This window comes from Lagopus muta, chromosome 10, assembly GCF_023343835.1.
Source record: "Lagopus muta isolate bLagMut1 chromosome 10, bLagMut1 primary, whole genome shotgun sequence".
NCBI classification, from domain to species: Eukaryota; Metazoa; Chordata; class Aves; order Galliformes; family Phasianidae; genus Lagopus; species Lagopus muta.
Window position 1 is genome coordinate 8139553 of NC_064442.1, and position 20974 is coordinate 8160526.

At 42.4% G+C, this 20974-nt stretch overlaps 2 protein-coding genes across 6 annotated transcripts in view; one reads left to right on the forward strand and one right to left on the reverse strand.

Annotated features, from left to right (window-relative positions):
• The window catches only part of LOC125697977 (cell migration inducing hyaluronidase 1), a 110730-nt gene extending 95973 nt beyond the window's left edge, over positions 1–14757 (forward strand). For all 5 annotated transcript variants that reach the window (XM_048955693.1, XM_048955697.1, XM_048955694.1 and 2 more), the window contains exons 23-29: positions 131–342; positions 811–996; positions 1694–1898; positions 2651–2737; positions 2976–3133; positions 5452–5552; positions 6172–14757. In XM_048955693.1, coding sequence (XP_048811650.1) covers positions 131–342; positions 811–996; positions 1694–1898; positions 2651–2737; positions 2976–3133; positions 5452–5552; positions 6172–6299 — 1077 coding nt within the window. In that variant the 3' untranslated portion in view covers positions 6300–14757. The remainder of the gene's footprint in view (positions 1–130; positions 343–810; positions 997–1693; positions 1899–2650; positions 2738–2975; positions 3134–5451; positions 5553–6171) is intronic.
• Positions 7806–20479, reverse strand: MESD (mesoderm development LRP chaperone). The gene is given in 4 exon segments (XM_048955698.1): positions 7806–16675; positions 16678–16913; positions 17638–17870; positions 20272–20479. Coding segments are annotated over 4 exon segments (813 nt in total). The 5' UTR covers positions 20437–20479; the 3' UTR covers positions 7806–16496.
• Between the last annotated feature and the right edge of the window lie 495 nt (positions 20480–20974).

A 20974-nucleotide genomic window follows, 5' to 3' on the forward strand; every position in this document is an offset into this window, starting at 1 on the left:
GTTTTAAGTGTATGGTGTACAGGTCACTGTTGAAGTGACTGACCTCACACAAGTTCACAGCTGTAGAGTAGCTGAACCTTTAATGTTTTACTGTATTTCATTAAACACTTGATGATCTTTTTTCATCCAGATATACATCCAAGCCTACAAGCCAGCCAACCTCAAAATGAAAATAATAAAAAATGACTACCACAATCACCCACTCTACTTGGAAGGGGCTTTGAGCAAAAGCACTCATTACCAGCAATATCAGCCAGTTATAACTCTGAGGAAAGGCTACACCATTCACTGGGACAAGACAGCCCCTGAAGAGCTGACCATATGGCTCATCAACTTCAACAAGTGAGTGATCCAACTGAATTCCAACATTCCAGCTTAATAATGTAACTGCACATTTTTAGTGGGTGAGGTCATTGCTGTGTGAACTCTTCCAGAATTAACATAATTGTTCCAGGAACTCCTTTGAGTTCACCATCTTTTCATTTGACATCTCAGATTCCTGTTGGCTCCCTGGGGAAGCCCTGGAAGATAACACAGTCCTTTTTAGAAGCCTAGATAATGCATTCCTGGTGCATAGAAGTCAGAGGTGTGGAAGTCAGGAGCAGATCTGACCCCTGTTGCTTAACCAACCCGTAGAGGTTATGTCTAATTTACATTGCATTGATTGATCCCCAGCCATTACAATTTTAACTGGCCAGGAAAAGAATAAGTTACATTTTGGAGTGAAGTATTTAGTTTGGCTTTTAACATGTGCAGGAAAATTAATAGTAATGCGTCGACTTGTTACAACCTGAGTCTTTGCTATTTCAGGAACGACTGGATCCAAGTAGGGTTTTGTTATCCTAAAGGGTCGACATTTTCCATTCTCTCAGACATCCACAATCGTCTCTTGAAGAAAACAATCAAAACTGGAACCTTTTACAGAGTATCTCAAATGGAGAAACTGGAGTACAGATATCCTAGCAAAGGATACTACTACTGGGATGAGGACACTGGGTAAGGAAATGGCCCTTGATGATTTGGACACCTTTTTGAGAAAGCTGCTGGAATTCTGAGCTGTTTGGCGAATGCCACCAGTTGGGATCACAGCAAAACCAGAAATTCTTTCTGGGAATGTGACCAGCATTTAATTTTCTTGGGACTCCCATAGCTGCCAGTCATTTGCAGGCCATGCTGCGCTGTCCTGCCAGTTCCTCTGGGAAATGCTTTGCTAAGTGAATACAAATTAGGAAGAAAAAAAAAGCAGACCATAGTACTGAACCGGAGACACACCCAACCTTTTTTGTTTTGAACAGCAACCATTTAGAAGACCTAAGACAGGGAGGCACAATAACCAAGAGTGCAAAGTCTGTTGTTTTCTTTTACAGAACTAAGAAAATGTGAGAGACCTAAAGAAAGAGTTCTAAAATACAAACTATGTATTTCTGTGTAAATGGACATTATGAAATAGAGCTCTAGGGCAGTTTAGATGCCAGCTGACCTTTCTTAGGTTTCCTGACTTTCCCATAGCATTTTTGAGATGCAGGCATCCTTTTAAATGTATGTAACATGTTTATTGTTATAAACTCCTTAAACCAGCACAGAGGGTTTTCCACACATATTATTGCAAAGTATTAGGAAGGAGTCCACTGAACCTTAGTCCCTTTTTGCATTGAACTCAAGGATGCTCTTCACTTTTCTCCCTTATGTACAGGCTGCTGTTTCTGAAACTTAAAGCTCAAAATGAGAAGGAGAAATTTGCTTTCTGCTCTGTCAAAGGCTGTGAACGAATAAGGATCAAAGCTATGATTCCAAAGACTGCTGGTGTCAGTGACTGTCAAGCCATGGCTTACCCCAAGTACATTGAGACGCCTGTAGTAGAAGTGCCAATGCCTAAGAAGCTGTCTACTGTACAGCTGGTAAAGTAGTTGATTTCCTATCACAAAATTGTCTGTTATTCTAGCCCATATTGTTCCTCTACTCATGAAAAGACTTTGTAATGGATTCAGTATATTTCATGCCTGTTTTTATGAAGTGGATGAGACATGAGAAATTATATGAAACAGATTCTTGCAAGTGCCAAGTATGAAAGTGTTCAAAGGACAGAGCAGTTCAAGTTAAATACCCAGTCTTTTGAGTCTCTGTTGGGAAGTGCCGTGCTTAAAAACAGGATAAATAGTGGTGAGCTGGAAGAGGGCTTGGTCCAGGGAATGTGATGCTGGAGAGATGCAAGCTGTCTTTCCAAGCTGTAAGGACAACAGCAGCAGACAGGGGACTGCGCAGCAGAGTGTCTCCTTTGTATATAGGATTCTGCACAATGCTGTGTATCCTATATTCTATCCAGTCTGATTCTGAGAGGAAGGAGGATATTTATCTCATCACCCTTGAAGCAGGAAATCATAGCAAAGCCTCAGAGAATTGTGTATAAGCACCATGAAGTGAGAATCACAGTCGGCCATTTGGTGAAACAGTTTAGATGTAGACAGGATGAACAGAGAGGTTGCCATTGTGCCCAGTCTCATTAGCAATGCAATTTGGCAAGTCACAGCTCATTCTGTAGCTGTCTTCTTGACTGAATTTTGTGGTTTAAAATGTTTACTGAAGGTGCAGCACTCATGTAATGGACACCCTCATTAAAAACTCTTTTTTCTTTCTTTTTTTTTCTGAACAGAAAACGAAGGACCACCTACTAGAAGTGAAAATAGAAACTTATAAGAAACAATACTTCCACCTGAAGGATGACTATGCATACATTGAGGTAAGTGGGTCTTCTCAGTAAACTTTATGGGACAAAAGATTTGAGTCACTTTTCCTTTGAATTTTACAAAAAATAATTAAAAAAAAAGCAGGTCAGCTTGACCTCAGAGATCTGGAAATCTGCCCTTTGATGTAATAAGCAGTCCCCTAATTCAAGGCTATTAGTGCTTCTTAGAGTTGATTATTTTGCATTTGTGTTTCTTCAATAAACTGATAATGCTCCTTCCCCCCTCCCACAGGTTGATGGTGTAAGGTATTTCCTCACCGAAGAGGGCATTCAGCTGATAGTGATCGATGGACATCATGGGAAAGTAGTTGATCGAGTAACATTCAAGAACTCAATTCTACAAGGAATCCCAGCGCAGATAGAAAACTATGTCAACAACATCAGAAATCAGTGAGTAATTTGGTGCTGGTAAGGCATAGCATTTGAGAATGCTGTATAACACATTTTTTTGTGGTTTTGGTCACCTAACATGGACCAGACTGACTGAGCTAACAGTGTGTGCTTTTGTACCTGCTGACTTTGAGTCCAAATGTGAGCAGGACATGCAGGCAGCTGAGGGTGCAGAGTGAGATTTAGGAGCTGATCGAGCCTCCAGTAAGCTACATTTGATTAATAAACTGCAGATCCACACTGATGCTGTGGGTTAGAGACAACAGAAGGCTTAAGTTCAGAAATAAACTTGAGCACATATTGGTACAGATGTACAGCTTACATTTTCCTACTGCCTGCACACTTTCTTAAATAGCAGAAAGTCCTGCTAATAAAATACATTCCTCTTTGCATCTGTCCCCTACCCATACCTGAAATCTCTATGCTTCATTTTTTAAGCACCTAGAAATGCAGTTTTTCAGGTGGGTGCTAATTACCCACCAGATGTTCTTGCATATAGCGTTTATTTGCTGGAATAGTGAAGGAAACAGCATCAGAAGTCTTTTATCCAAAGGGATTGTTCCTACGATGGTTTGTGGAATGCTATGGGAAGTGAATACCTTTCCTTGCTATGAAATCTGTTTTGATTTGAAAACCAGTACATAACATTTAATACAAATGTGATTGCTTTGCTGATGAGCCACCTGGTGGGCAGATTGACAGGGTGCTGTTCTAGGATTTATTCTACAGACTTGGAGGAAGTTTTGTCATGGTACCAAGCTTGTCAACACAAAAAATGTTATAATAATTCTAAAGGTTGCAAAAAACATGTCAAGTGGTTACTACAGAAAAGCGTGCTAGTTACTCACTTTTCTTTCATTAAACAATCAAAGAAAAAAAGGACCCATCATTTTTTTGCTAAAAAGTACAATCTTAAACCTGTCTAAAGCCTGCTGCTTCGGTTCTTTCTTACTTTAGAGGATGAGTTGTTAATTAGGCTTTAGGTGCATTTAAGTCAAGCTGAGCCTCACTGTTTCATTTTGATGATTAGGATTGGAATTAGGATTAGGTTACAATTAGGACTGGATCTGTATGCAAAACAGCCAGCACCTCGGGTGTCACTCAGCTGTGTGTCCTTGTGAGGGCTGAAAACTCAAAACATTCTTTTCCTTTAACCAAAAGCTTTCCCAGCCCTCCCCCTGCTGGCCTTTCCAATCCCATCAGGCAAAGACTTCAGCTATGACCACGAAACTCCTTTAATCCGTTGCTGCACGAGGTGCCATCCAGCTGCAGGTGGGCACCATGCAGTTGGAGGTACAGGACAGCTCTCTGCCCTCTTCAGCACAGATTCCAGAATGTCTTGCCAGCCTCTCATCAAGATACTGCTCAAAAGACTTTTAAATAGATTTACAGCTTTGTGGATGTGAGAGGAAGTGCTTCTAGCAATAAGTCTTTCAGTTCCTCTAAGCAACTCTCTTCAGGCCAAATTCCATTTTTTAAAGCCAAAAAATCAATTTTTGATAAGTTCTCCAGGAGTAAGAAAACAAAACATTAAGTGAATTTATTTTAAAGAAGACACCTAATAGAAATTAAAGATTTTACTGAACTCAAAGTAGAGAAAAGAGCATTCACAAAGCAGCCAAAAGCAGCTCAGCAGTGCAACTCATGGATTATTTAACACATCAGGTTTACTATAGGAAGAAACCCGATGGATCGTAATTCTTTTACTTCCCTTTTACCACCACCCAGTGCTGTTTTCCCCTGAACAGTTCCATATCCAGTGCAGCTGTTTGGGTGTAACTGCAGCACTCAGCAGCTCAGGGTTGGAGCTCTGCAGGCACTGCTGCCAAATTAATTTTAGCAACTTGTGTCCACTGTGATGCAGCAAAGCAGACCCAACAAGGCTCTCGTTTTGTAGCACTGCAAATGCCAGTTGAGTCAGACAAGCTTCAGTTGTGGAAACCTGCAAGGTGGAATGAAATTATTTCATCTAGGCAGGTGTTCAATTATTCTGCCTCGCAGACATGCAAGAACAGGGCATCCCAGCCCTACTAAATGTCATAGCAAAACTTCCACTAGTATCTTAAAAAGGAAAAAAAAAAGAAAAGGAAAAAAAAAAAAGGAATTCTGTCTGCTTCCTAATAGGTTTTGTTGGCATTATTGGAAAAGTGACCGTATGACTAAGCTGTCAGCATTGACAAAAGCCATTAAAGCAGAAAGCATTGCAGCTCGTAGGTGACTTGGGGTTGCACAGACGGGTTAACAGAGCTCAAGCCAGAAAAGCAAGGAATGGTTCCTAACTCCTCACCTGTTTATAAATGACTTTTTGTTTCCTTCAGCTCTATAGTGCTGGTGACATCTAAAGGAAGATTCATTTCAAGAGGACCATGGACTAAAGTACTGGAGAAACTTGGAGCTGAAAAAGGTTTTAGTTTAAAAGGTAACCACTTCTAAAAAGCACAGCTCTAAAAACCCTTTGATTATTCCCCTGTGTGGTTCTCATAGAGGCACCTTTTCTGGGCTTCTAAACTTCACCTTGCCTGTCCTATCAGCATGTGCTCAGACATCCTGGGAGAAGGCATTTGCTTACTGGGAAAGGTTGTATCTATTGCAGCATCAAGTGCAGTAGCTTTACTGCAGAAATCAAGTGTCTCGATTACAAAGCATCCCATACTGCACTAGTATATAATTCTTCCATGCATGTAGCTCTGATCAGCTCTAACTGCAAACCTTTTTTTTTCCTGAGCATATGCAAGCACTCCAACAACAATACCTTCAATAGTCAGCTCTGAAGGGGGGTTCCTGATCTCTTTCTTCTCTGCTCTCTATCACACAGTGGCTACTGTTAATTAATGGAAGCACAGAAGTTATGTATACAATTTTAATTAAACCTGATATGGAAAATATTTCTTTAATTCCTCAGTAGTGCATTATCAGCAACATTTGTATGCGCTTTTGTGCTCCTGACCACCTGCATCGGTCCAGCAGTCTGGGTGTAGCCACCCATGTGGGTGTCTACAGCCCTGATATGCTTCTAATCTATTTGCTCTGATTTGCAGAAAAAATGGCTTTTGTTGGATTCAAAGGCAGCTTCCGTCCTGTCTGGGTGAAGCTGGTCACTAATGAGGACTCAGCTAAAATCTACCAAGCACTGCCAATTCCTGTGGTGAAGAAAATGAAGTTATGAGGACGCAAAGCTTTGCCTTCTTCTGGCTGCCAGCACTGCCCCACTGGGATGGACTACTGACTGTTCATGACAGGCACATTACAGTGTGCTCCAGAAGCGTAGCGTTTTGTTGTTGTCGTTGTTCAAAAAAAGAAATCTTACTGTAAGTAGCTAAAGTGGCCGCATGTGATGGAAACGCATTCCTCTGTGATCAGCGCGTGTTCTGTGATCGTCGGCACTTCGCCAGTTGACTTCCATTGATGTTGACGCTCATGTCACTAAGCAAGGTTTGACCTGATCTGCAAGCTGCTGGTTTTATCAGCACGTCTATGGCGTGTTGTCTCTGGAAAGGTGAGATCTAGGGCTAAAGGCCACTGAGGATTGTTGTTTGTACCAACCTCTAACTCGTCCAAACACTTTTCTTTCCCCTGGAGTAACCAGCCAACTCAAAGCCTTGAAAATCTAAGGTAGAAGGTGTGGATTTGAATGACTACTTAGATGCCAGGAAATGTAACTGGACAGCAAGACTGTACCTTAAATTTTCTGTGACAACTTATCAAGCTCTTCGGGATCTGTGTTGTACATACATGGCACATAGTTGGGGAACAGAGGGGAGAGGAGTTAAGCAAGTGTACAAGAAGAGACTGATGCAACCACATCTTTCTGCTTGTTCAGAAAACGGTGGTTCTCCTGTACCTTCAGGTCTTCTAATAGTGGTTTCTCAAATGGGAGGTTTTCCTTCATACACAACAGCAGCCATAGCCTAGAAGGAAAGACCTGTCAGTCAGCACCAACACTTCCATCCCTTTCTCTTCAGTCTGACCATATATATATTCAGGACCAATCTAGAAGGTGTATGGTAGACAGTCAAAAAGGACATCCTGTTCAAGATTTCCAGTTCTCAGCTGGGAATACTGAGACTTGTGTTTCTCAGCTACAAATGGGTTGAGCAGCACTTACCTTTCCAGATTGGGTCAGTCTCTTGGGTGTTGCTTTCCAGCCAAGTCCTTGGCCTTTGGACCATGAGTATCTTGACCTCCTGGAAGAGTTATGTGAGTGGAAGATGGCAGAGGTAGAAGTCTTTGAGGTCTTACCAGATAGCTGAAGAATTAGACTGGGAATTCCCATATGCTAGTTGGATGTTGTGTACCTGCTTCCCCCTTCCTTCAAAGCATTAGGCTGGTAATAAAGGCAGATCAGTGAGAGTCAGGACTCCCGCACAGACATTTCCTGAAGGTGGGAATATAAGCATTGTCTTGTAAAATATTTTAAGCACTTCTGATGTTCAGTGATGTTTCTGTTTGTTGCTCAGAAATGCCATGAAAGCGTATGCAGAGGCAGTGACTGTTATAAAGAAGTTTAAGAGAGAAGTTTTAAAAGTAAATATGAAAGTCAATTTTCCCAATATCTGGGTTTGTTTCCCCTCTTTGTCTCTCCCTGTCCATATTACTACAGAAATTATTCTGACTGCTGATAATTACTTCATTTTGCTCTGTTTTAATTAGAACTCCAGTAACTAAATTGCTTCCCCCCCCACTTTCCAAAATGCTGTCCTTTAGCTAGAATGAAAGAGCAATGATGCTGCAGGTCATCCCACAACAGGGCTGATGCTGAGCTCTGTCAGCCCTGTCCCTCCTTTTTAGATCAATATCTCTGAAAGGAGAAACAATTGTGAGAAAAAGTCAGGTAGCACTGTAGGCTATATTTCCTTCCAGCCTCTCCTGGGTTTTGAAACTGGAAATGTTCTTTTCAAGCTTATATCCGAGCTTTCCCTTTTTCTTCCCTTGCTTCTCAACAAGAGCCTGTTAATGAAGGAGCAGCACAGTTGTTTTTGGGTTTGGGGCATTTGCACTGTTTCTGGAATGGATGGACAAGTTAGTTAGGTGGTGGTGGTGGTGGTGGTTTTTTTTTTCTTACGATGGTTTGGGGAATTTCACCCTCAAAGCACAAACTCTTCCTTGGAAAGGTCCCGTTTAAGTTCAGCCAAACATCACTTACCTGACATTCTCTGATAGGTGAAACAGAATCAGATCCCTGAAATTGAGAAATACACTGAAAAAAAGTCCCTGAGTGTGTCAGGCTGGTTTATCCACACATCTTCGTTCCTATAATTGCACCTGTACCAGTGGAGTACATGTGCTTCCATGAGATGGACCAAAGTGTGAGCATTTCTTTCATGAGCACTTGACATGGGCAGGAAAGCGAGGTTCAGAATGTACCTGGTTTGGGATCTGGTTTTCCACACCCCACTCTGTGAAGCACTTCTTCCCTGGTTGCTGGAGGCTCCCTATAACTATACATGTGCAGATGCCCAAAGGACCGTGCCCTAGGCTGGCTTCCTCTGCATTTGTGCTAGAGTTGTAGCTTCTGATTTTACAATTTTTGGAATTCTCAGGGTGAAATCACAAGACTTGGCTCTAGGAAAACTTCTTCCTAAGAAAATCTTGTCTTATTAAGAGAAAAACACTTTAAGTAGCACATTCTGTCATGTAGAGCTTGTCACCTGGGGCCTGTTTGGAGCTAGGGCTGGGTCTCATGCTGTGAATACTTAGGACAGGATCACTGCAGTCTGTAAGCCTGAGGGATAATGGAGCATCATAGCAGTGTACTGGGGCAGACACTCCTGTGAAATGCAAAGGACTCCCACTGACGTGAATCGGATGAAGTCAGTGGGTTACTCTGAAGTCACAGCTTAGCCTGATGCCATCACCAGTCAGCAATAGTTTTGTGCCATATGATTCCTTTTTCATCTTTAACTGTTGTAGAAATTGCACCTGCACATTTTGACTAGTGAATTAACTGGCTGCTTGTACTTTGTATGTCCATTTAACAATCCCTGCACCAGCTGCAATGATCCTCTTTATAAGGTTTTATTACTGCAAACGTTCCCATCTCTGCCTACCCAGTTGCTGTTGTCAGAGTGATTTTTTGATTGTTTTTTTGTTCAGATGCTTGTTTGGTTGGATGTTTGGGGTTTTTTTGTTTTGTTTTTGCATTCTGTTCAAATGCTTGTTTTACCTGTCGCCGAAATAGCTGGTCCTTTTTCGGGTTAGATGTATAGTGTTTTGTACATTTTCTTAGAGACTTTCCAATGAAAAAGATATATTTTCTATTTATTTATTACAATGGCACTAAGACAACTAAATTGCAGACATACGAAGCATCTTTACTGGAGTTTAGCATTGGCTAGGTTGTTAAGGAGGTCGGCAATATGGCTTTTCTGATAATCTGCTTTGCACTTGAAAGCTCTCTATGTCCGCAGAATGTGGTAATGAATTGACTGTCTGTTTTGTGGTGACAAGAGCTGTCGGGACATTCGTTCCAAAAGATCGTGGCTTACAACTGAAATAACATGTAGTTGTTTGGAGTACACAACGTTTATCAAAATAAATATTCAATGCAAGTTTCTCATTTTACTTTATTGTCTTGCTTCTTCAGTGTACATCTGTAATGATCAGGTGGCGTTTGCTGGAATAGCTCCTTCTGCAGCCAACAGTGTTCAGACCATCGCACCCAGTGCCTCAGCTTTGCTCTTAGCAGCTTGCTTTCCTAAGAAGATACAGGTGATGCAGTTTTGCTAGGTCTGAAGTGGAGACCAGCCCAGGACTTGTTACATCATCTGAGAGAGATACACTGCTCCTTGGTTACATTCAAAGACAAAACCTTTGAAAACCTCTTCCATGTGAGGACGTGGGGAGGTCCTGGTGTCCTCTCAGCCCCATGTCTCTCACCCTATAAGCACACCCCTTGTTGCTGGAGGCAGGGGATGCTGTGGGGTGTGAAGGGCACTGAGAGGAACCCTGCTGCTGTGATCTGTCACACCACAACACAGTGAGGAGGCTGTCGGTAGAAACTCCAGCAACGCTGGAGTTGTTCCATGCCTGTGCTTCTCTAAGCTCCCTAGCAACTCCTTCATGTTATAACCATGGATATCTGAAGTTCACACCACTATTAACAAGGTTACCAGCACCCGAAAGACAAGAGCTAAAAGCAAGAACAGAAAAGCAGCAGGCCCTCTGTGTGCATACAACAGGGAGGATGATTAATATCCATAAAGCAATGTGAAATATGTACTAGTTTGGATATTTGTGAGATCTCACATGAGATGGCACATAGAGCCACACTGCCTCTGCCAGCAGCACTGCAAGGGCTGCAGTGCCTTCAAGTGCCTCAATCCATATCTATGTCCAACACCAAAAATAATCCATTTAAAAATATATATTTATTAGAATTATTACTATTAATTTAAGTGATGGTAACAGACCTGCTTTTGCTATAAGAAACATCTATAGCTGCAGTAACATCAACAACAAGGACGCTGCTTTATTAAGTAGCATTATATTGTTCCACTGTTCTGTTACCCTTACTGTGAAGAAGTTTCTTCTCATATTTATGTGGAACCTCCTACATTCCAGCTTGCACCCATTGCCCCTTGTCCTATCATTAGATGTCACTGCAAAGAGCCTGGCTCCATTCTCCTGACACTTCTGACCCTTTACATATTTATAAATGTCAAGAGGTCACCCCTCAGCCTCCCCAAGCTAGAGACCCAGTTCCCTCAGCCTTTCCTTCACTCCTTTAATCATCTTTGTGGCTCTGCACTGGACACACTCACACAGTTCTTTGTCCTTCTTGAAATACCAGGCCCAGAACTGACACAATACTCCAGATATAGCCTCACCAGGGGCAGAGTAGAGGGGAAGGACAGCAGGGTAGAGGAAACAGCACAGTGCCCTTTGAGGGATTCCACTGGATACAGGCCTCCTACTAGACTCTGTCCCATTGACCACAATTCTCTGGCTTCTTTCCTTCAGCAAGCTCACAGTCCACCTCACTACTCGACCATCCAGACCCCACTCTCAGTTCAGCTGCAAGGATGCTGTGGGAGATGGTGTCAGATGCTTTACTAAAATCCACCACATCCATATCCACCACTTCACCGTCATCTAGCCAGCTGGTTAAATCTCCAAAAAAAAAAGGCTACTAGGTTGGTCAAGTATGACTTCCCCTTAGTGAAGCCATGTTGACTGCCTCTAATGACGCTCTCATCCTTGATATGCCTGGAGACAGCACCAAGGACAAATTATTCCATCTCCTTTGCAGGGTTGGAGGTGAGGCTGAACTGGTCTGTGGTTACCTGGGTTCTCCTTCTTGCCCTTTTTAAAGACTGGAGTGACATTAGCTTTCCTCTAGCCCTCAGGCACCCCTCCCATCCCCCACAACTTACTTAAGATAGTGGAGAGTGGCCTAGCAGTAACTTCTGCCAGCTCCCTCAGCACCCGTGGGTGCATCCCATCAGGACCCATGGATTCATGGATGTCCAGATTGCTTAACTGGTCTCTAACCTCATCAACCGAAGCAAATTACTCCTTTATCCTGACTTCCTCTGGGGCCTCAAGGTACATGCAGGGCAGCCTCCAGCTGTGTTGACAGAGACAAATAAGGCATTTATATCTGCAACATATTTGAAGAAGCCCTTTCTGTTGTCTTTGACCCCTCTCTAAAGATTTAATTCTAAGGAGGCCTTAGTTTTCCTAGTTGTCTCACTACATCCTCTGACAACAGTATTATACTCCCCACAAGTGGCCAGTCCTTCCTTCTATGATCTGTAGGCTCCCTTCTTCCACTTGAGTTTGCACAGCAGTTCTCTGCTTGACCTTGCAGATCTCCTGGCTGCCTTCCTTGACTTCCTACCTGTTGGGATGCTCTGATCTTGACCTTGAAAGAAGCAGTCCTTGAATGCTAGCCAACTATCATGGGCCCCTTTACCAAGTACCCTGTCCCATCAGATTTCTGCTAGCAATTGCTTGAAAAGGCCAAAGTTGGCCTTTCTGAAGTCCAGGGTTGTGATTCTGCTTGGTATTCTGTTTCTGCCACATGAAATACTGAACTCCACCATCTCATGATCACTGCAACCAAGGCTGCTTTCAACCTTCACCACTTCAACCCATTACTCTCTCTGTTAGTGAGAACAAGATCCAGCAGCTGTCCTCTCCTAGTTGGTTCATCCATTTGCATCCAGAAAAGTTATCATTAATGCACTGGAGGAACATCCTGGACTGTGGCTGGCTCGCTGAGTGGGCCTTCCAGCAAATATCAGGGTAGCTAAAATCCCCCATGAATACCAGGACTTATAACTGTGAGGCTGATATCAGCTGCCTATAGAAGGGCTCGCCAACTTCCCTGTCCTGATCCAGTGGCCTGTAATAGACAACCACAACACTATCAACCAGGCCAGCCTGCCCCTTCTCACCCACAAACTCTCAACTTGCTTCTCATCTACTCCTGGACCGTACTCAATGAATTCTAGTTGTTCTCTCCCATAGAGAACAACCTTGCCTTGCTGGTCTGTCTTTCCTGTAAAGAACATGGCCATCCATGACATTAGTCATCTGACCTGTCCCACCATGCCTCTGTAATTGCCACCAGATCATAATCTCCTGCCCTAACACCGCTTTCTGACTCCTGCTTATTCCCCATGCTACATGCATTGGTGTACAGGCTCTTCAGGGAGCAAGCTGAGCACACTGATTTCAACCCTAAGGAGAGGGGAAGCACCCCAGTCTTTATCAGTACTAGAGTGCTGCCCCACCAGTGCCAATCCAGCTACAACTCCATCCCATTCTGAATCTAGTTCAAAGCTCTCTGAGTGAACCCTGCTGATTCCTGTCCCAGAACCCAACCAGCAAAATTGTTAAGAATTAGAAACATCACAGCACCAGTAAAATGATCTGTAAAAGCAGAGGCAGCTCCATGGCTCTCTGCATTGCTATAAACATGCCATGCAATCAAGGAAAATTCTGAAAAAGGTAAATGCTCCCTGAATAAAATAAAAAAAAAGAAAAAGGAAACGAGCCACAGAAAGAGAAGAAATATTTCCTGAGCCTTATTACAAAGCCCAAGATAACAGCGGCCAAATATCAAAGAGAAGTAGGCTGCCCTGTATCTTAATGGAATGTTATTTTATGATTTCCTTTTTCAAAAAGAATTTTAAAAATTTAGTAACAGTGACAGAGACCTTTTTGAAACCAAAGCTGACCTGGCTTCTCAAAGAGAAATGCTTTGACAGCACAAGTGAAAACCAGAAATCCTGTTGGCTACAGAGCTGCTCAGTGTGTCATAATAGATAACAATGGAATTTTAAAAATGTGTCCTTCGCTTAGAATGAGAGAGCAGTGCTGGAGACAAACCAAAAGAGATTTTTTCCTGCTGGAAAAGATGCAGAAGATGACCATGTAGCAGATAAGATAGAGATAAAAGCCTGCTAACAGCTATGGTTTCACAGTAATCCTATGACACTGAAATTTATTACATGTACCTCTTAGTGATGTAGTAATGACCACAAATCGAATTCTCATCTTTCCAGAAAGAAGCATTTACAATGCTTGAATGTCCTAAATAATAACATTTAGTCACTGCTGAGGGTGTTTTGTTCCATATTTAAGCACTAGCATTCACTTGTTATACAGGCTAGCTAGGTCTTCCATGTAGAGTAAACATCAGCTTTGCTTACTCACTTTGCTCCATAAAGTTAGGTCTCCAAGAATAGGGAATGCACTTGTTCTCTTATAGCTAGAAATATAAATTAGAAAAATACATTCAGTAGAACAGATGAGGCATATGGTATACATTGGACTTAGTTTGAAAATGAAATTAGATGCTTATTCCAATATTTTAATCAATAAAATCAAACGAAAAGTTTTCACAAAGTATGACATTTTCTGTAGTAACATTGCCAAACTATCTTCTGAGAATGGCAGCTGGGTTAAAATACAAAGATAACCCAGCAAATTTAGTTGTGGCATTAGAACAGAGAAATAATTAAAGTGGAGTAGAGAAAGGCAGAAGTTTAGCTGTCATGACAGCAGGCTTTTTTCCACATACCTGTGTGTAGAGCTTAGATAAGGAGGCAAGAACAAGAAGTTATCATCTCCAACTAAACAAAATTACCTTCAAGAAGCTCAGTTTCAATATGTATATATATGCAACATATATACACACATGCATATATATTGTTTTTGGGTCTCTTCAATCAGTACAACATAACACTGCTTATATAAAGCTGCACCAGTCCAAGCGCCATGGTCCCAAAGACTTTTAGAGGGAAAAATCAAATGAGCCATCATTTTTAATTTAAAAAAAAAGTGGCATAAAACATGACTTCATTTGGCACACACTAATTACTCAGTAACAAACAACTGGTCAACAGGTGTGCTGAATTTCAGCAAAGCTCCCTCCACCCTATTAACCACAAAAGGAAGAGACCCAGCTTGCTGTAAACACAGCCTTTCGACCGACAACAACAAGCACTGCTTCTCAGAAGTTGGACTACAGTTACAAGGTAGTGATCAACCCTCCTCCTTTGCTTTGATTTTCTATTATTTGTTGCATTACTTAAATACTTAGCTCATTAAAACCCAGTTTGAAAAAAAACAAAAAAAAAACAAAAAAACACAACCAAAACTCAAGCCAGAAAGAACAGAGCATTTCCACTCGTGTGATGACAAACTGAATTGTCATCTTGGTACCACAGAGTTGTTGTAAAAAGAAAAAAGGCAATAACTTTTCACATATGCTTATCTTCTCAGAAGAAAAATTCTTAGACAAAACAGAAGGTACCTGAAAGTGTTACAACATGTTAAGTTAGTTATGAACAAGAAACAGACTGCACATCTCTCCGCAGTCCAATATCCAAGTTTCTAGAGACCTACCTCAACTCCTGAATGCCTTTGGATTAACAGTGGAATACAAAACCAATATGTGACTTTCATTTATCCACTCAGACAACTGTTTAGTGAAGTGTGGCAGGAAAGATTTCTTGAATTCATACGCTATCACTGGAAGTAAGGAAAAATGATTGTCTGGAATTTTTATCAATATCAGTTAGTCCTTATGAGTAACTAAAGAAACCAAAGACAGGCTAGTTTTCCTCCCTGAACTTCTAACTAAACGCATCATTATTTAAAATGTTTGACTACTCAGTGAAGCAATAAGTTTAGTGACATCCTTTTATTTTGGAACAAGCACTCAGTAAGTCAGCTTCCCTCTTTTGATAATGAAATATTCCACAAGAGCAACCATTATGGTTCAGTTAGGACCTTTCACCCAAAACACTTGGATTTTAGCACCTTATAAAAAGAGTGAAAGTAATATTATCTTGGTACTATCGAATTGAGACAGTTAATACTGTGCTCATCCTCTGAAAAATTATGTGGACCACAAATACTGGGTGCATTTAGTCCTAAATACATAGAAGAGGAAAAGGAAAGCACTGCTAACCCACGAGTTTGCCTGAAAACTGATGGCATTATAATAAAACCTTCCTGACCACACAAAGGCTTTCAAGGAGAAATGAGACTTGCTCCCATACATCAAGGTTCATGTTATTTAAACCACTGATCATTTACAATCAACCACAGCACGCTCAGGAATTTAAGGAAAAAAATTAATCTGGTTATTAAATATCAGTAAGAGATATGTCAGCCTCGAAGTTTAACTCTGCACTGTGACTGATGTTTTTACAAGGATTCAAGCAAACCATTAGCACAACAAATTAATTCCAGAGTTAAAGCCGTATCTTCTAACTCACTGTCTAGATAATGGGGTACTGTTCTTTGGCAGCAGCAGCAACTTGAATGCCATGAATGTGACTTTTCTTTTCACCCTAACACTGTCCACGTTGGCTTTGTAGCTTCCTTACACTCAACTGCATCACATCTGATGGGTACAAAATCTCTGTACTGATTTGGAGTGCATTAGCTGAGTGTCTGACTAGCTTCTGTTATTTATCAAAGCACTTCTGTGGATTTTCAGTGACAAACAGAAGAGTTTTTGTTTACAGAAAAGCAGTCTAACCAAACCCATCTTAAACCTGGCCATTTCAGACATCTCTGGCCACCATAACATTGTTCTTGGCAACTTAAGTCGTTTTGCAAACTGAGAGTGGCGAACTGGCTTCCTAAAGTATCTTTTAGCAAGAAGCCCTGCAACAAGGAACCAACGACCAACTTGCAACCCCAAGACGAACAGGAGCTACTACAGATTAACACTGGTGTATTCTGAGTCTCTATTCCTTCCTCCCCACCTATGTTCATAACCTCAGACATAGGTCTGTATGTTAACTTTGAACAACAACAAAAGCATAAAGAATTACAAACTAAAGTAGTCAATTGCTGGTATTAAACATTACCGTCTCTGTAACTAAACAAACAGCCAACATTAATAAGTAAACATGTGTATTTCAACACAGAAGTCTTTAAACCTCAGTAACATCTGCTTCCTTCCTTGTCCTCTATAAAGCCAGAAATTGTAAAGGAAGTTAAGTTTCCCTTCAAGGAACAGAGCACTATTCAGTCTGGTTCGTGCATCTGTCATAGGTCTTCTCTCTGTTTGGTTGCACGGTTGTCCTCTTGGCTGCTTTTAGATTTCTTCTCTGCATCTTTTTTCTTCTTTGCTTTCTCAGGTTTGGTTTTGTTGCTTCCTTTCTCACTTCCATCTGCTCCTTTGCCCGGATAAACCTGGCCTTCCAAAGTAACATCTGCACACCTTTCTTGACTTATCAGGAAGTCTTTGATCTCCCAGGCATAACCACCATCACGGAGCATAAAGATTGCACGATTTGAGCCAACAATAAACCTAGAGGAAAGATGCATAATTTTTCTGTTAGTTCTGTGCTTTTCCAGTGCTAAAACGTTTTATTTCATTCAGAGCCCCTCCGAGACAGATATCCATCTAAAAGCAAGTAATTGGTCTTGCTGTTTGGAGATGTGGACGAGAACAGTTTGCTAGCATGGAAGAATAAAAAGTGTTAAGTTTAGAAATAACCAAGTAGGAGAAAGTATGAAGAAAACGCTAGAACTAATTTGATGCTATACAAAATCCACTGATGGGCATTAAATCTGATTTGTTCTCTCACTGCAAACGTTCCCAGTCTCAACTCAAGACTGCAACATTCCTGTTTCAAAACCATCCACTCTCTCTTGGACAGAAATCTTATTTTCAGCCAGAGGAACAAAAAACCCTTTGTGGTTACACATCTTACGAGTAGGATGTCTTCCATCAACATGAAGGCAAACTACTGCAGCTAAAACTGAAAAAAAGCTGAACCATGAGGTAACAAGAAGCTAGGCTATATGCAAACCACAAATAAGTGTTAAAAATATTTATGCACCAAACCAAAATTTTTCTAAAGTGACTTAAAAGAGAAACAATTGTTATATGAACTGACATAGCGGCAAAGAAATAGTAGGAGTTGATAGAGCTAGAGAAGAGTACAGGATCAACAGTGGAAAAGATTTCCAGGAAGGAAAAAAAAACAAGAGTTCTGAGCAAAACTTTACCCTTGCATACAACGGCGTACCTCTGTACATCATAGTTGGCGTTGAAGAGACTTCCCTGCCACAGACTAGTAATTTCTTCTGTCTCTTTTTCCGTGGGATTTCCTGACACTGTGACAAACATCATCAAAGTCTTCCCTTTTTTCGTCAGTTTCAGGATGCTTTCAGGCTTGCCTGGATCAATTTTTGAGAAATCTATTGGTGCTGGAGGCCTCTTGTGTTCAGGAAGATCCCCCTCCTCAATGTCATCGTCTTTCTACATAGAAAAGAAGGATGTGTTAAAATTAAACCGTTGAAGAAAACGTTCTTTTCAGAAACTCACCACTGTTTAGGGAATAACTCTGCTTTGATAAGAAAGCACTGAGTAGTTTGAAGATGGAGACCCCTGCATGAAAAGAAACTCTGAACTTTGCCTCAGGATAAGTCACTTATAAACCCTCTCCTCAGAGCAATGCACATTCTCACTCCAGCAGGTAAAATCTCATTTTATCACATACTGAGAAATATTCCATCCTCATGGCTGATCCAATACAAACCCACTAGGTGCTTCATAAAATAACACCTTTTCCTTCAGTTTCATGGAATTTTATTAAGCACACCATGTACCTTCAAATACAGAATCTCACACAATTGAATCGTAAATGTTCTGAACATGGATGAGCGAATTATTAACCGTACTTTCTACCAGTCTGGATAGCAGGAATAGCACAAAACCAACATATTCCACAGCTTTGAAACAGAAAGGCAGAAACAATGTTCACAAATATTCCCTATACAACACAGAAATTAACTACAACCTCAACATGATGATATATATTACCTATTTTACCCTTAACTATTCAACCAAACATCCATAAAGAAGTATTACTAAAGCTTCAATTGAAATAAGTGGTCAAAAGATCCGCTAAACGTCACTTCCCTTGATGATCCTGCACAAACTATCACATTTTTATTAATCAAGTTAATTACAAAGTAAAGGACAGAAAGAAAAGTGTAACCCTCTGCTTTGTAACATCTAGCAGACTAATTCATTTAAATGCTAATGTGAGGCTTCAACAGCAAAGCATTACATACAGTAGCAACCTGTTCCTTCTCTCTCAACCTCATCTCCTAAACTTCTCTCACCAACATCTTGGATTTTTATTTTTAAAAGGATCTGCAACATATGCCATCCACATCCATAGTCCATTAAATAACCATAGCTCAGATTCAAGCCTGAGTAATAATCTGTTTTAAAGAATACGTTGTTTCAATAACAGAGCTGAGAACCTGGTCCAGGGGTTGTTCTGTTTCCACCTCCTCTGGACTCAAGGCTGCTGGAGAGGCCCTTACCACGAGGGAAATCTCTACATGGCAGAAACCAACTGCACTTTTCCTATCCTTTCACCTCTCTAACAAAAGCAGTGACTGAATACAGCAAGTGCTGTAAGTTGTGTAAGCTGAAGCTCACTTACTGATGCGTCTTGGATCAACAAGACTTCAATATTAAAACCCTTTAACACTGGCAAGCCCGCACTGTTCCAACCTGCTGAAAGGGCGCTCAGAAACCTGGAGAGATTTTCATAATAAGTTTGTTTGTTTCCACTTTGGTGCTATCTAAACAAGCTTTTAAAACACTGAAGATTGCAACGAAGTCTCTAACAAAAATTGTTCATAAGGAAATGTAGTTTCTGTCCACAAAAATAGAAAATATTAGGAGTCTTAATCTACTGAAACCAAGGAAACTTGGCTCTGCACAGATCCGTGCCCTATGCCCCCTCACTCCCGAGCATAATTCCTGCTCTTATCCAAATCCACAACGGCTCCTTTGTTTCTCTTATCCCACCCCTTCAAGCCAATTAAGCCCCTTCTTCTTTATGCTCCATCCACCCCACCCTCAAGTCTTTCCAGTCCCCTGTAGGCATCCCAACAGCTACTAGAGAAATGCCACACAGCCGACCATCAGAACTGTTGAGCTCCCACTACCATTAACTTGTTGCTCACATGGCTGTGCATGCACGTCCTCGGCTGCAATGCCAAGCCGAGCTGCCCAGCCACAGCTGCACACAGTACGTCTGCGAGCAATCGTGCAGCACTCTGTGAAGTGAAACAGAGACCTCCAGCTACAGGGAAAAGAGCAGAGCTGCTGGCCACCCAGCTGGCACAGAACATGAAGCAGGAGAGCCCCAGAGGCACCAACCCTTCTGTCCAAGCAACGAACTCACCACCTCAGACAACCTTTCCTTTATGATTTGCCCTACTATGCCAAACTAAGCTAAATTTGCCCACTACAATTTTTTTTTTTTTTTTTTTCAGCAGCCAGGACTATCTGCTTCTTGCCTGATTAATAAAAGGTGAACTTTAGCTTTTTAGCCGTTTCCTTTAAACGCTGTCTCCATTTTCCAAGAAAACACCTTTCTACAGGGAGAAACCCGCACCACTCCACGTTACGGCACAGCTCACCGCCGGCCTCGCGCAGCCGCCCCTCCTCCCCACAGCTCCCGCGCACGGAGCTGCTCCTTTCCAGCAACCCCAGCCGCGACCTGCTGTCACAGGGTCGCCTGCACCCCCGGGCAGCCCTACCGCCCCGCCAGGCCGCGGCCATGCCTGGGAAGAGCCGCCCGCTCCTCCGGCCGAACGTGGAGACCCCAGCGCGGGCCCCCAGCCCCGCCCCGCACCTCCCACTGCTCCAGCAGCCGGGCCATGTCCGCGTCGTTGTAGTCCCGAATGTCTTTCTTCTTGGCCGGCCCCGCCCGCCGCTTCCCCTCCGGCTCCTCGGCGCGGGCCGCCGCGCACAGCCATAGCGCCAGACCCAACGCGGCCCAACGCGCGGCCGCCGCCATCTTGTCCGGTAGCAGGCGGGAGGGGAAGGAGGGCGGCGCGGCCGCGTGAAGGGGCGGGGGCGCGGGGAGGAGGGGCTGCAGACACGGGCGGCGAGGGCGGGGGGAGCGGGTGGTCGGAGGGCTGCGTGACTCCGGCTGCGGAATGGCTCGGTGCTGTGCCACGAATCAGCTCCCGAATAGAGAGCGGAGCATTTGTTCTTACTTGTTAAGGGGATGGCGAGGAGCTGTGTGCATCGATGGCTGTGGCGGGAACCGGCCCCGCGGCGCTGTCTTCTAATACTATCTCAGCAACATCCGTTTTTTATTGGAAGATCTAAAAATAAAGTTGCTTTCAGTAAAGTATAACTCCAGAGCACCTGAGCACCACACGCACACGACTTTTTCTTTGTAGATACTATTTTTCCACTTTTCCATTATCCAAACGGATCACACAGATTAACATCTCTATAGGCCTATTCAAACCTTCGTTCTTTCCTCAATACAAGTCACTTAATTATAAATATCGCAAGCTTTTGCCTTTGGGACATGGACTCCAGTA